The sequence below is a fragment of the Parasteatoda tepidariorum genome, chromosome 9 (assembly GCF_043381705.1).
Source record: "Parasteatoda tepidariorum isolate YZ-2023 chromosome 9, CAS_Ptep_4.0, whole genome shotgun sequence".
NCBI classification, from domain to species: Eukaryota; Metazoa; Arthropoda; class Arachnida; order Araneae; family Theridiidae; genus Parasteatoda; species Parasteatoda tepidariorum.
The window spans coordinates 84,059,314-84,072,338 of record NC_092212.1 but is presented as its reverse complement, the minus strand read 5'-3'; the positions used below and the strand labels follow the sequence as shown (position 1 = coordinate 84,072,338).

General features: G+C 30.9%; 1 protein-coding gene across 2 annotated transcripts in view; it reads left to right on the top strand.

The window, feature by feature from the left end:
- The first annotated feature begins 823 nt into the window (after positions 1-823).
- LOC107443004 (septin-9) overlaps positions 824-13,025 on the top strand; it is a 73,928-nt gene continuing 61,726 nt past the window's right edge. Inside the window, exon 1 of one of the 2 annotated variants that reach the window (XM_071184832.1) lies at positions 824-1,033. In XM_071184832.1, the coding sequence (XP_071040933.1) occupies positions 1,007-1,033 (27 nt within the window). In that variant the 5' untranslated portion in view covers positions 824-1,006. Of the gene's footprint in view, positions 1,034-1,375; positions 1,430-13,025 lie in introns of those variants that run through there. The other variant, XM_071184831.1, reaches the window with a different exon arrangement.

Below are 13,025 nucleotides of genomic sequence, written 5' to 3'. Positions count from 1 at the left end.
TCAAAATTACAAGGAGTTGAACATTAGTAGTCGTAAACCTAAAGTTGGGTCAGCTGTTCAACGACGGTTTTAAAACAAAATGTCTCATATATCCCTTTAATATTAGCCTAGTTTTGAAACTTCGTCAGATATATTATAATAATTACATATATATGAGCAACAATAACACAATAGACCTATACAATAATAAAAAAATAACACCTATGCAAAAGGACGGAAATGAAAAAGCTTGATGGCGCAGCCAGATAGTCATAATCCATTGTATGGGTCGGAACGAAGTTAGTTTATAATAAAAACGTAAGAAATATGAAAATTTATGTTTTGAATATTATAGTGCCCCTCATCTCCCCTTTATATTAACTTATATTGTTTGAACTTGATCTGATATATTACATTAACTATATATATATAACCATATCAAGCCACAGAATTATAGACAAATTCGAGGCCGCACATTGGGGCATGATATGGGCCCACTGTGCAATCTACAGAAAACCACGGAAATTATCTAAAGCAGCTTAAATTGAATTAAATAGCTACATGGTGGCCCTTGTTCACGATATGGTTAGAAATGATGAACTGTTTGTCCCTTGATCCGTGGTTCATTAACGTATTGAACGGATGTTTTTTGTTACTTTGGATCGGCATATTTTAATTTTAGCTGCTCTTCAAATTTTTCCGAACTTTATCTAAAAATAAGCACTCGAATGTGTTGACTTATGAGTTACATAATTAAAACGTGCATGTGTTTAGGAATAACTACAAATAAATCTGAAGATAAAATAGAAGTATAAACAAAAGGCACTAAGAGGAAAATTGCGAGAATCCTGGCCGTCATTAAGCGGCGCTGATGGCAGCAAACGATTTCGGTTCGAGTTGACGTAGCCGGCTTCTGCCTTACTTGCGCGATCGCACTCTTTAATAACTACACGTTTCGTATCGTCTGCTTTTTGTTTGTTTTTTATGGAATAGTGTAACTAGTGCTTTATTTCTTTGGAATATATCTATGAAGCCCACAATGGAATTACTGGAGGTAAATTTTATTTAAATATTGTATCACATATTGAAACAACTCATTGTTAAAAAATGAATATTTTTGTTGTAATTGCAAAGCAAACGATAATTTTGTTGTTTTATAAAGCAAACGATAATAATTTGGGGGATTATGGTTGTTAGAGAATTTTATTTCTGAAGGTCGGAAGGTTGGATTGAACTGGAATTTGTTTCCCTTTTTTTACATCGTTTTTTGATTAATAAGACGTGCCCGGCGGCTTCCGAGATCTAATTGCGGTTTTTCTTTTTATTTTTCTGTTTAAATGGAATGATGGGTGTAATCATTTATCATTTTGATTCCATTAATGAATAAGTTGAGGTTCTAGGAATCAGTTTGATGTTCGAAGTTGCACAATGTTATTTAGCTGTAATTGTGGTAAGTAATAAACGTCTCTTAAGAAGAATATCTCTTTATAATTTAAAATTACAAAACAAAATTTCTTTTAATTTTTCCATAAAATTAATATTTGTTTAAAAGATGTAAATATGAAAGTGAAAAATTAAAAACCCTTAAAAACAAATAAAAAAGGAAATATAAGATTCAAAATCGCATTCTTTTTTTAAAAATATTCCTTTAAAAGAAAAAACTTTTAAAAATTTGAATTTACATTTTTTTTTTCGATCTCCCCTTTAAAATAAATAACTTCCAAAGATTTAAAATTACAATATTTATTTAATTTTCTCTTAACATGAATAATTTTTAAAGATTTGAAACTCTATTAATTTTTCCTAAATATAAATATTTTTAAAAAATATGAAACTGAAAGAGATTAAACCGAATTTTTGAAAAATTTAAATGATTCCCCTAAAAGAAATATTGTTTAAATGTTTCCGTTTGCAAGTTTGTGTTTTCTATTTTCCCTAAAAGTAAATGTCTTTGAAATATTTGAAACAGAAAAACTTTTTTTTTGTTTTTCAAATTTCTCTTAAAATGAATAGTTTTTTAACAGTATGATTTTGCATTTTTATAAATTTTTCTTTCGATTGAATATCATTCAAAATCTGGAATTTGTCAAATTATTTTTTTATTAATTTGCATTAAAAGTAAATTTAGTGATTTTCTGCTTTTTTAGTTTTAACACTATCGCGATGTAAGTCTAGAACTCGAATATAATATTTTATTACTTAGTTATTACTTATTCTACAGCTTTTTAGCATTTAATAAATCAATTTATATTAAAGAAAATAAAATGGTTTTAAAATGTAACGTTTAAGAAATTTGAAGGTTTTCTAGTTTCCACATTTCTTTTTTCTTTCTCATACAGTTAGTAAAATAAAGAAACGGGCACTCTAAATAGCTTTTGATCTAATGATCGGATCTTCACGTTCTTGGAGTCAATCTTAATGGTTCAAGGAGGTGGTTTATTATTTTGTTTTTAACAAAATTTTCGTAAAATCAGTGGAATTATTCCAGAGAAATCGAATTTATAAATATGGCTCATTTAAAATTACACCGATTTCCCACAAATTTTTAATTTTGTCATATAAAATTATATTCTTCAAAATGATATAAAATTTTTTATACCTTATTCGAAATTGGTTCGGCTCATATTTAATAAGATAATGAAAAATCATAAAAATTTACTAAAAGTTATTTTCTGCATGGAATTATCTTTGGGTAAACGATTTTTATAATTGTGTGCAAAACTTTTTCCATTCGCTTAAATAAATCTTGACTTACGGCGAAATACTTACTTACTTACTTATCCTCTACGTGCCTTTGGGCACTTAAGGCCTCTAGCAAATCCCTCCAACGCCTCCTGTCTCTAGCAATAGATCTTGCTTCCTCTCCACATTCTTTTAAATCGCCCAAAAGCATGCGCTGGATGGTAAGTCTGGGTCTTCATCTTGTTCTTTAACCATCAGGGGCCCATGTAAGCGCAACAGATGTAATTTTTTCTTTGGGCATTCTAAGGATATGCCCGAGCCAGCTCCATCTTCGTTTTTTAATTTCATCTTCTATTGTTTTTATTTTAGCTTTCTTTAATAGATTTTGANCTTAAAATAAATTATCTACTGATAGCAAAGGCTATGTATTATCATTTTAATAAATAAGAATTATAAGAACTACATGTAAATAGTTTAAAAGATATATAAAAGGACGAATAGTCGTACTCTTAATTTCTATTATAAAAGTTTTATTAAATTTTTATTTATTTATTTTTTAATTATCTGCCCAGTGCCCCAAAGACACGGTTCCCAGTAGAACACGGAAGTCAAGCATCACTGGCTGCGGTCAGTAAGACGGGGGGTGACCATTTTGATCAGCCTGCGTAGGGACCGAGGGTGTGCAGTATCGGTCCTCGTTTGACTGTTCTACGTTAAAGTGCTAGACTTCGCGCTCAGGTCGTCGGGCTACCAAAGCGGGGGAGCCATCCCCTCTGCAGAGGATCGAAGTTACGATGGCATGGCTTCGGATCATCCTGAGGGTTGTTTTCCCCGACCGTCGCCAATAGCCCATTGTGTAACTCTAGTACCACTTAAATAAAGAGCAACTTACATTATCTGCTGTGGTTGACTATCGCAGAAGCCTCTCGTGTTGAAGGGTTTGCGTTGGCATTCATGCTTGATTTAAGCATTATATAAAAAGAATTATACTGTACTGATTCTCTAAAAAATACAAATAATTCGTATTTAAAAATTTTTATTTAAAATTCAAAACAAAAAAAGTAAAGTTTTATAGATTTAAAAGTCTTCAGCGAATCAATTGATTGCCAAACTGATGACATTCACGCTCTTCGAAAAAGCTTTTTCATGGTGGTAGTGATATAACTACTGCAGTGATGTTTAATTTTATTTTATAACTCTCGTTGAACAGCCGACCCAATTTTGGGTCTGCGACTACTAATGTTCAACTTTATAGCCTTGTAATTTTGAACCCAATCCAGAAGACAACGGAACTCCTGGATCAAATATTCGGAGAAATTTTGCCTTCGGGGAGGAGTTTTTGAATGAACTGATCCGAATTTGGGTTACAAGGAGAAGAAAACCTCCCACGGTTAGCCTGCAAGGGGACTCTCACACATGATCCGTCTACCACTGAGGATATATTAAGTCGGTGCCAGCCTGGCTCGGGTCCTTTTTGTGTATGTTTTAAGTATTTGAGTGAAGTTGTCAAATCATTAAGTACACTTTTCAAAACAATTAAAGGATATTGTATTAAGTAACGGTATAAGCAATTTTTTTTTCTTACATAAAATGGAAGAAGAGAGTAACAAAGGCAAATTTTTCTTATTTTCAAGCTTCGCAGTTTGCAGATTTTGAGTTTGACGTTTAATTTGATTTGGCTTTCACTCTTAACGGAAAAGCATGATCGACATTCAGTAAGCGCGTTGTTTCTATGAGTGTGCGATGTCACATTTAACCGAATCAGAAGCTTGATGAGTTGTTGGTTGGTTGGAGGTGGGCCGAAGCCATTCCCAGAAAGCATGTCACTTTGCGGCTACCTCGTGTCGGAATTTTCTTCTTATTGTCGCGAAAATGTTTGCACTAAAAACCTTTTTTCAATGAAGCAAAAGTATTGCAGTTTCAAACCTTTCATCCTAAAAGGATTACAAATTATTTTCATCATCATAATCAAATTGCCTCGTCCATTAAAATTTCAAGACAAGGTGGATTTTATCTGAGCATACAAGACTTTGCGAAAAGAAACCTTATAATTACCTAGATATAAGATTATCAAAGGATTTTTTTTTTTCACGCTTGAAACCCCTAAGTCAACCTCGATTTAAGGTTTTTACATAAAAGGTTGTTTTCCAAGGTTTTGGATTAAAATAATATGCGTAGAATAGAGCAGATTGTCACAGACCTCTAGAAGGTTTACTCGTAACCTTTTTAGGTTTACATTAAAAGGTTTTTGCAGAGTTAAAATAAATCTTATTTTGTTATGTGAGATTGGAGTTTCACGAAGTGTGATTTCCAGAATCTGGAACGCTTTTTTTGGAGACTGAAAATACAGGCCGAAGATCAGGACAGGGGCGTAGACGTGCAACAACGCCCAATGAAGACTGTTATTTAACGCTTACGGCACGGAGACACCGAAATGTGAATGCCACTCTTCGTCAACAACACCTTCGCTCGCAAATGAGAAGATCAACCCACACCTTCAATATTCTTTAATTGCGTTCAGCATTGTTGGTTAGTTCAATTAAGTATTTAAATGTAAGATAAATCAAATTTGTTAAAACTGTCGGCTGGTTTCCAGCATTAAGTTAGTTAGTTAAGTTAGCAGTTAATTGTTTTCAGCATTGTATTAGTTCAATTAAGTATTTAAATGTAAGTTGAATCAAATTTATTAAAACTAGAAACGAGCAAAAGTTTTTCTACCACATTGAATATAAAAAATAATTGGCAGGTATTCTCTAATGAATGTGCCATGCCTTTAAACTTGAATTTGAAAGGAAAAAAAAGTGACCTACAGAGTCCATGGTCAAATTATTTAGACGCACTATAAGATTTTATGTAAATTCTTAATTATCAGGTGATAACATTATTTTTTTAAGTTGCTGAAACCGGTTTGCACTTGCTTACGTTCGTGTATCAATTGGTTAACATTGCAATGCAATACTTTAAAAAAAATAAATACAAATAGGAAGTGTATAAAATAGCTCCTGAATAACATTTATGTTTAACTATACAAGCATTGCACATAAACTTGTGCAAATCATGTAATTATTAAAACACCACAGTGCGTCTAATAATTTGATCTAATTCTTATAATGTACTAATATAATATCTGATATAAGGAATATTCTGTATTTATATAATATATCGTCTAATTTATATTATATATCGTCTTATTTAGCCGACTGATACGCAAATGTAAACAAGTGCAAACCGGTTTCAGTCGCGTAAAAACTATTAAACTGTATAGTATCACCTGATAATTAAGATTTTACAAAAAATGTTACAGTGCGTCTATTAAGTTGGCCGGGGACTGTGTAAAAAGAAATGATCAATCTAAAGAAAAATAAATCCACAGTTTTGCTTAAAAATAAGTAAATGAAATATGCTCTTACATAGTTTGCTTAAAAATAAGTAAGAAATATGCTTTGGATATTTTTATTCCAAACATATGTATGTCCTTGTAAATGTCGAACCCATGACCCGTCTACCACTGAAGATATTTTTACGTCAGCTGTGTGATCTCTACGAGCCGAGTTGTTGTTGTAGTTCATATACGTCGCACTGGAGCTGCACAATGGGCTATTGGCGACGGTCTGGGAAGCATCCCTGAGGATGAATATGTAAATATTCNATCCTCTGCAGAGGGGATGGCACCAATGGTAGCCCGATGACCTGAATGCGAAGTAGAGCACTTTACGGTAGAACAGTTTAACGAGAACCAATACCACACACCCTCGGTCCCTACGCAGACTAATCCAAGTGGTCACCCACCAGCACACTGACGCAGCCAGTGATGCTTGACTTCGGTGATCTGATGAGAACCGTGTCTTAACGGTCAGTCCACTACGGGACCTCTACGAGCAGAGATCAAAATTCTTATTAATCAGCTACCACAGGGATTCGAACCTGGTTCATCACATTGGGAGGCGAGCGCTCTATCTCCTGAACCACCGGGGCTCAGCATAATACTATTAGCTAAAATTATAATTTTTTACCCATTGGCAAAATGTGGTGTTGTTTTGGCGTGCGCACCTTATTTGGACGTCATCACACTTATCAACTGTATTCAAGAGTAATAGTAAACAGTGCGCATGCGTCGTTATTGCATGCGTTGCTGTGGCGACCGCTGCTATATGATAATTTTTTGTATAATTCTTATTTTCACTTTTAATTTTGTTTTGCATTAAATTGGTGAGCTTATTTTTGAGATATGGGACCAGAGATATCCCATAAATACTTATTGAGTTATGAATAAAAGAGAATTTCATCATTTGAACGATATTTTTGCTTTTATTGTTTTAATTAAAAATCAGGAATTCTAACCTACGGTTCAAACTGGATCGTTTTTAATACTAATTCAGGTGAATATAATAATGGTGAATAAAATAATCAGGTGAATAAAATAAAAATAAAATTAAACAACAACCATTTTGCCAATGGCTAACCTTTGATCTCCTTTTGGAGATCACAATTTTCTTCATTCTTGATAATTTAAAAAAAAAATATTTATGTCCTTGTAAANAGACAACAACCATTTTGCCAATGCGTAACCTTTGATCTCCTTTTGGAGATCACAATTTTCTTCATTCTTGATAATTTAAAAAAAAAATATTTGAAAGGGAATTTTAGTAATATTTTGATCAAAACTTTTAAGCTTTATTCAACAATTGGAATTTGTTTTAAATTAGTTGTATTTGATGAGAAATATTAATAAATGGCTGTTCATTATAAACTAGTAGTGCAATGAAGCAAAGAAAATGTGCATTTGAAAAATGCGAAATAGATTTTTTTTTTTTTTTTTTTGTTAAATTTATTTTCAGTGAAATAATTTTTTTTTTATATTTTCATTTTCCTAAAGAGAGAAAATGTCCCTTTTTTTCAGTACGTTTACATATTTGTAAAAATGAAATTTTTCTTCTTCATTTTTTTATTATTTATTTATTTACTTCGTGTAAATCAAGCGTTAAAAATAATATTTAATTCGGTAGATCCAAAGAAAATTTTTCGTTGAGACTCTCTCATTATAAGTTGTTGATAGAGTCCATGTCAACACTTAAGATAAAAATAAGATCTAAGCAAGTGAAAATTGATTTCATTCTTAAATATATGTGCAGATTTTATTTACGTTATTTTAATTTTTTTAAAGACAATACATTTTAAAACAGTATAAGCTTAAAAACTGAATCGTGCAAACTTACAAGATGACTCTGGTTTGGTTTGTTACACTTGTAACTTGTATGTAAATTTTTAATATCTGACACAAATTATTTTTTAAACTCATGTTTACTCTAGAATATTTCTTTTAACGTGGCAATAGGGTTATGTTTACCTCGATACTTAACATTGTGCTTCTTTTTCTAATATTTTGAAAACGTGATTTTCTGAACAAAAGACAAAATCAACTATTGTTAACTGATTGTCAAAATAAGTGATTTATATAATTTTTACTTGTACTTTAATAATTTGAATTATTGCAATAAATATCTATTGATAGCATTAAATTTTATAAAATTGGTAATTTATTATGGGAAAACTAGTTTTTAATTTGTTTCTATTTCGTGAAAGAGATAAAAATAAAAATTCTATTTTTGCTAATCAATTTCTGGCTAAGTAAAGGAACAAAATATTTACACCTACAAATTATTTAATTTAGACATGATTTCTTTTTTATGACAAAGAGAAATTATTACCAGTTCTTTTTAATCGATATTTGCGTCTGATAATAAGGTATACAAACGTTTGATATAAATTGTCTATTAAACATGGTTAAAATGATTTTTAAAATTCAATAGCAATTTTTGTTGTAGATCTTTTTTAACCCCTCAATTTAAAAGAAAACTCGTGGTTCGTATACGATTCTTAAAATATTTAAAAAGTGGAGCAAAATTACTAAAATTAAATGTATTTTATTCAGTTCATATACACCATTACGCTTAATATTTTCAAATAAATATATCAAATCATGAAATGTGAGGAGTAGAATTGGAAAAGGTTTATAACAGTGGTTACCGGCCCGCGAAGCCTTTTTTTGTGGCCCGTAAACTAAAATATATTAGTTGGCATTTTTTTTTGCGGACAATTTTCGTGTCAAAAAACTCAATACGGGTTTAAAATAGTACTTTTCTTTCATTTAAAAAAACCTATTTTCTTCTTTTCTGTGAAATATAACATACCAACAGTGCAAAAAAATTTATGTCTTAGGTTTTGCACCCAGGAAAATATTTAATCANCCTTTTAGTGTATTTTGTGAATATAATTTAGCATGCGTGTATCAGAAATTTTCTTGAAGAAATTCTCCGATTTAACTTTTTGAAACCATTTATTTTTGACGAAATAATTTACACTTGTAAATTTTGTGACCAGAATTTTTTTTATATGCAATTAAATATTTTTAAAAATCTACTAATCTACTTCTTATTTTAATTTGTAATTCAATACTTTTGTTTAGTACAACTTGATAAAAATCTGACAGTAGGTAATATTAAATGTTCCTTCAAACATAAAAGAGTCCGATATAATATTTTGATAAAGTTGCTGCCCGCCATTTGACTGGTGTTTTTAATTGCGGCCCCCGGTAAGTTTCCGGTGTAAGTTGGAAACCCCTGGTTTATAAGCCTTAATTGTGCATACAATACCTGAGTGCACAATAGCAGTACGCAAAATTTCTGATATCAAATTATACAACCAAATTACCCAGTCAATTAATGTATCACTTTAATGCCTCTTCGAGGTAGTGCACTGAGTTATTCTTAATTTTTCAAAGTGAGGAATAGATTTTACTAATTTAAAATGAAAAGCTAATCAAGAGGCAATTTGTTACTTATTTAAATTGCATTATAAATTTCATTTAAAGTTTAATTCGTGGATCATGCGTTTGAAATTAAATCGATATAGATAAAAACGATTTGTTTTAATGTTGACTTTTAACTTTAATTAATTTTTTTTAAGTATTTATTTCGTTTATTGGTTTGATAGAAAGCGAAATGGCATTTTTTTTCCTCATTTTTTACGGAGCATGACTTTCAATGTTTTTTAAAGATAAAGTTCAAAGATAAATAATGGTGTATAAACGTGCAGAGTTTGATTTACTCTCTAATTTGCTCTTGTTTTGTTTAATTTGGTACTAGTATTTTTTAATTTAATAATTCAAATTTTTAAGATTGCAAAAAATTAATTATTTTTATATAATGTCTGTGAATGCATTGAATTGTATTTGTAGATAATCAAAACGTTAGAATTTTAGTTTTTTCGTCCAATGTTAATAAATTTTAATTTTTCTTTGTTTTAATTTTTTATTTTATAAATGTATAAACTACTGAAATGTTTTACTTTTATAATCGATATGTGTATAAAAATCTATAAATTATATCGATAAATGTAGAAGATTGTTACAGTAATTAAAGATAGTTAAACGAATTAATTTTAATTTTCTTCGCGATTTGTAATCTAATTTTTAGTTTTCTTGTTTCTTTTTGTTCTAAAAGTTTTATTCAATAATATATTATTTTAAAATTTGTGAGATTATATTATTTTTGGTTCTAATAGTCTTTAAAGGCTTGTAATTAATCAGTTTTAATATGATTCTTGATTTATTAAATTCGATTTATAGGGATTTTACTCACTACGACTTTTAAATTATTCAAAAGCTTATGTGGTATGCCACTTTGTTACAGTTAAGCCTCGCCTTAATCGGGAGTGTTCTCCCACTTTCCTTTCACTGTTTACTGAGCTATGACCAAACACGAAAATCTTTTCAAAAACCTCTCTAAAAGTGTATAGACTACAAAATTTTGCGCTTTGATTTCTCGAAAAATTGCAAATTTTGCATCGAATTAGTTTAAAGTTTCTTCACCATATAGTAAATTTACTTTTCCGGGATTAAATCCCGGGATCTTTCTGACTTGAGGTCAGCTCCCTGATCACCATACAACCCGGTCGGCATATCCTTAATGTTACAGCATTGACTTCAAAGACTGGAAATATCATTAGTTTCTGCAAGTCTTTAGGGAAGAAGTGCTAATTTTCAACTTTTATATATTGCAATATATTATTTGACTCTATTTATTATGGTCCCACAGTGGACTGATCTTAAAGACGCGCTTCGCAGTAGAAGTCAAGCATCACTGGCTGCGGTCAGTAAGATGATGGGTGACCACTTGCCTGCTTTGGGACCGAGGGTGTACGGTATCAGCCCTCGTTAAACTGTTCTACAGTAAAGTGTTCAGCTTCGCACACAGGTCCCAAAGCAGGACAGCTCTGTAGAGGATCAAAATTGTGATGGCATGTCTTCGGGTCATCCTCAAGATTATTTCCCAGACCATCACCAATAGCCCATTGTGCAGCTCTAGTGCGACGTAAATAAATAAAGTACAGTAAAACTTGTGTAAGTTGACCACTTGTGGTGCATTGTTTTAGTGGTCAACTTAGACAAGTGGCCAACTTATAGAAGGGGTGGGTCATTGTTTACTTTTTCGCTGTTATAAATTAATTTTTTTTTTTTTACTTGACTTAAAAAATTTATTCAGAAAATATGCAAATGAATATCTTAAGAAATGCGTTTAAACCTGAATGAACTTCAATTTGATACATATAACTCTAATATTTAACTAATTTTTTAAAAAAAAATTATTTCGTTAGTTATGCATGTGAAGCGTTTAATAAATATAATTTCATAAAATATCAGAACACGAGAACATGTAATTTGAAAACTTTAACAAAATAAAATTATTTGATCACTTAAAAATTTATTTACTACCCTTAAAGATCAAAGATCATAAATAAAGGATCAAAGCATATTTCAGAGCATTCATTTATTCAAATGCTCACTATTGCGACTGGAAGAGCAACTTTTCAACTAACATACCTGTTTTCAATGAACAGATGAAAGAAATGGTCAAAAGCTGACCCCTTACAGTTTCCCCTGACGGTCAACTCACAAAAGGGTTTAGATTAGCTTTTTACACTATTTCACCAAATAAGTGAAATTTTAACACACATTGCCAAAATGACAGAAAATTTTCTGAATTTTTTTTTTNATGTTTAGTGTTTTAAAATTGGTTAAGAGAATATTTAGCTTCTACGATTTTAATAACTGAGGCGTGCAGTGAACAATAGACGCATTTTGAGAATGAATATAATTCCTATTTTTAAATATATTGCTAATTAAAATCTTAGGCACGGTTCCCAGTAGAACACCGAAGTCAAGCATCACTGGCTGCGGTCAGTAAGCTGATGGGTGACCACTTGGATCAGCCTGCTTTGGGACCGAGGGTGTACGGTATCGGCCCTCGTTAAACTGTTCTACAGTAAAGTGTTCGCACACAGGTCGTCGGGCTACCAAAGCAGGACCGCTCTGTAGAGGAGCAAAATTGTGATGGCATGTCTTCGGGTCATCACCAATAGCCCATTGTGGAGCTCTAGTGCGACGTAAATAAATAAAGTGCCTTATTATTTTAAACTAATATCAAATTTTTAAATTTAAATCTTAACTTTTTTTACAGAAATGATATCCATATTTATGTTATTTCTAAATAGATCTTAATTATTTACTATAAAAGTCACTTAACAATTCCTAGTAACTTCTGTCAGCTCTAATTATTTTTATTTCTCTTACATTTCAAATGAAATAAAAAAAAATAAAGCATCTTAATTTATAAAAACATTTCGACGTGAATCACCGTCGCAACAAAAAGTCTCTTTGAGTTAATGTTAACATCATTAACCTCGTTGGTTGTGAATGAGGAAAATAATATTTCTTCTAGGGTAGAAGTGATAATTCGTCCCGCCTTGTCTCAATATCTTACTCATTAATCTTTTCATGAGAAAATAAAATTTTACACTGATTCAGCTTCATAGCGACTCTGGAATTGACCTTACTAAGGACCTGGAAATAATCATATCTCCTATTTATTGTGGGCGAAGATAACAGGGATAATATTAATAAATCTTGACTGTCGAAAATAGAAAGGAAACAGTAATTTTGATTTGTTTATAGCGTAAATAAGCAGCACAAGTTCTTATGAATTGGTGGGTATGTAATATTTTCTGGATTGTGCTAAATTTGAGAAATAATATTAACAACTTTTTTAAACAAATTTTTTCAACACTCAAAAGGGCAACTTTCTTAAAGTTAGCAGGAGAGAATAATTTTGAACGTCAAATTTTTTTCATTCTAAATTAGATAAATAATGAAAAATAATAAATATTTAAAATTATTGTTTGCATGAAATTTTCTTTGAGTAAATGGGCTTCATGAGTGCGTGCAATTTTTTTTTAAATTCCCCAAGTTTTAAAGAGATGTTTAAAAACGGAAAAAGTGAAATTAATATTACGGAGACAAAACTTTC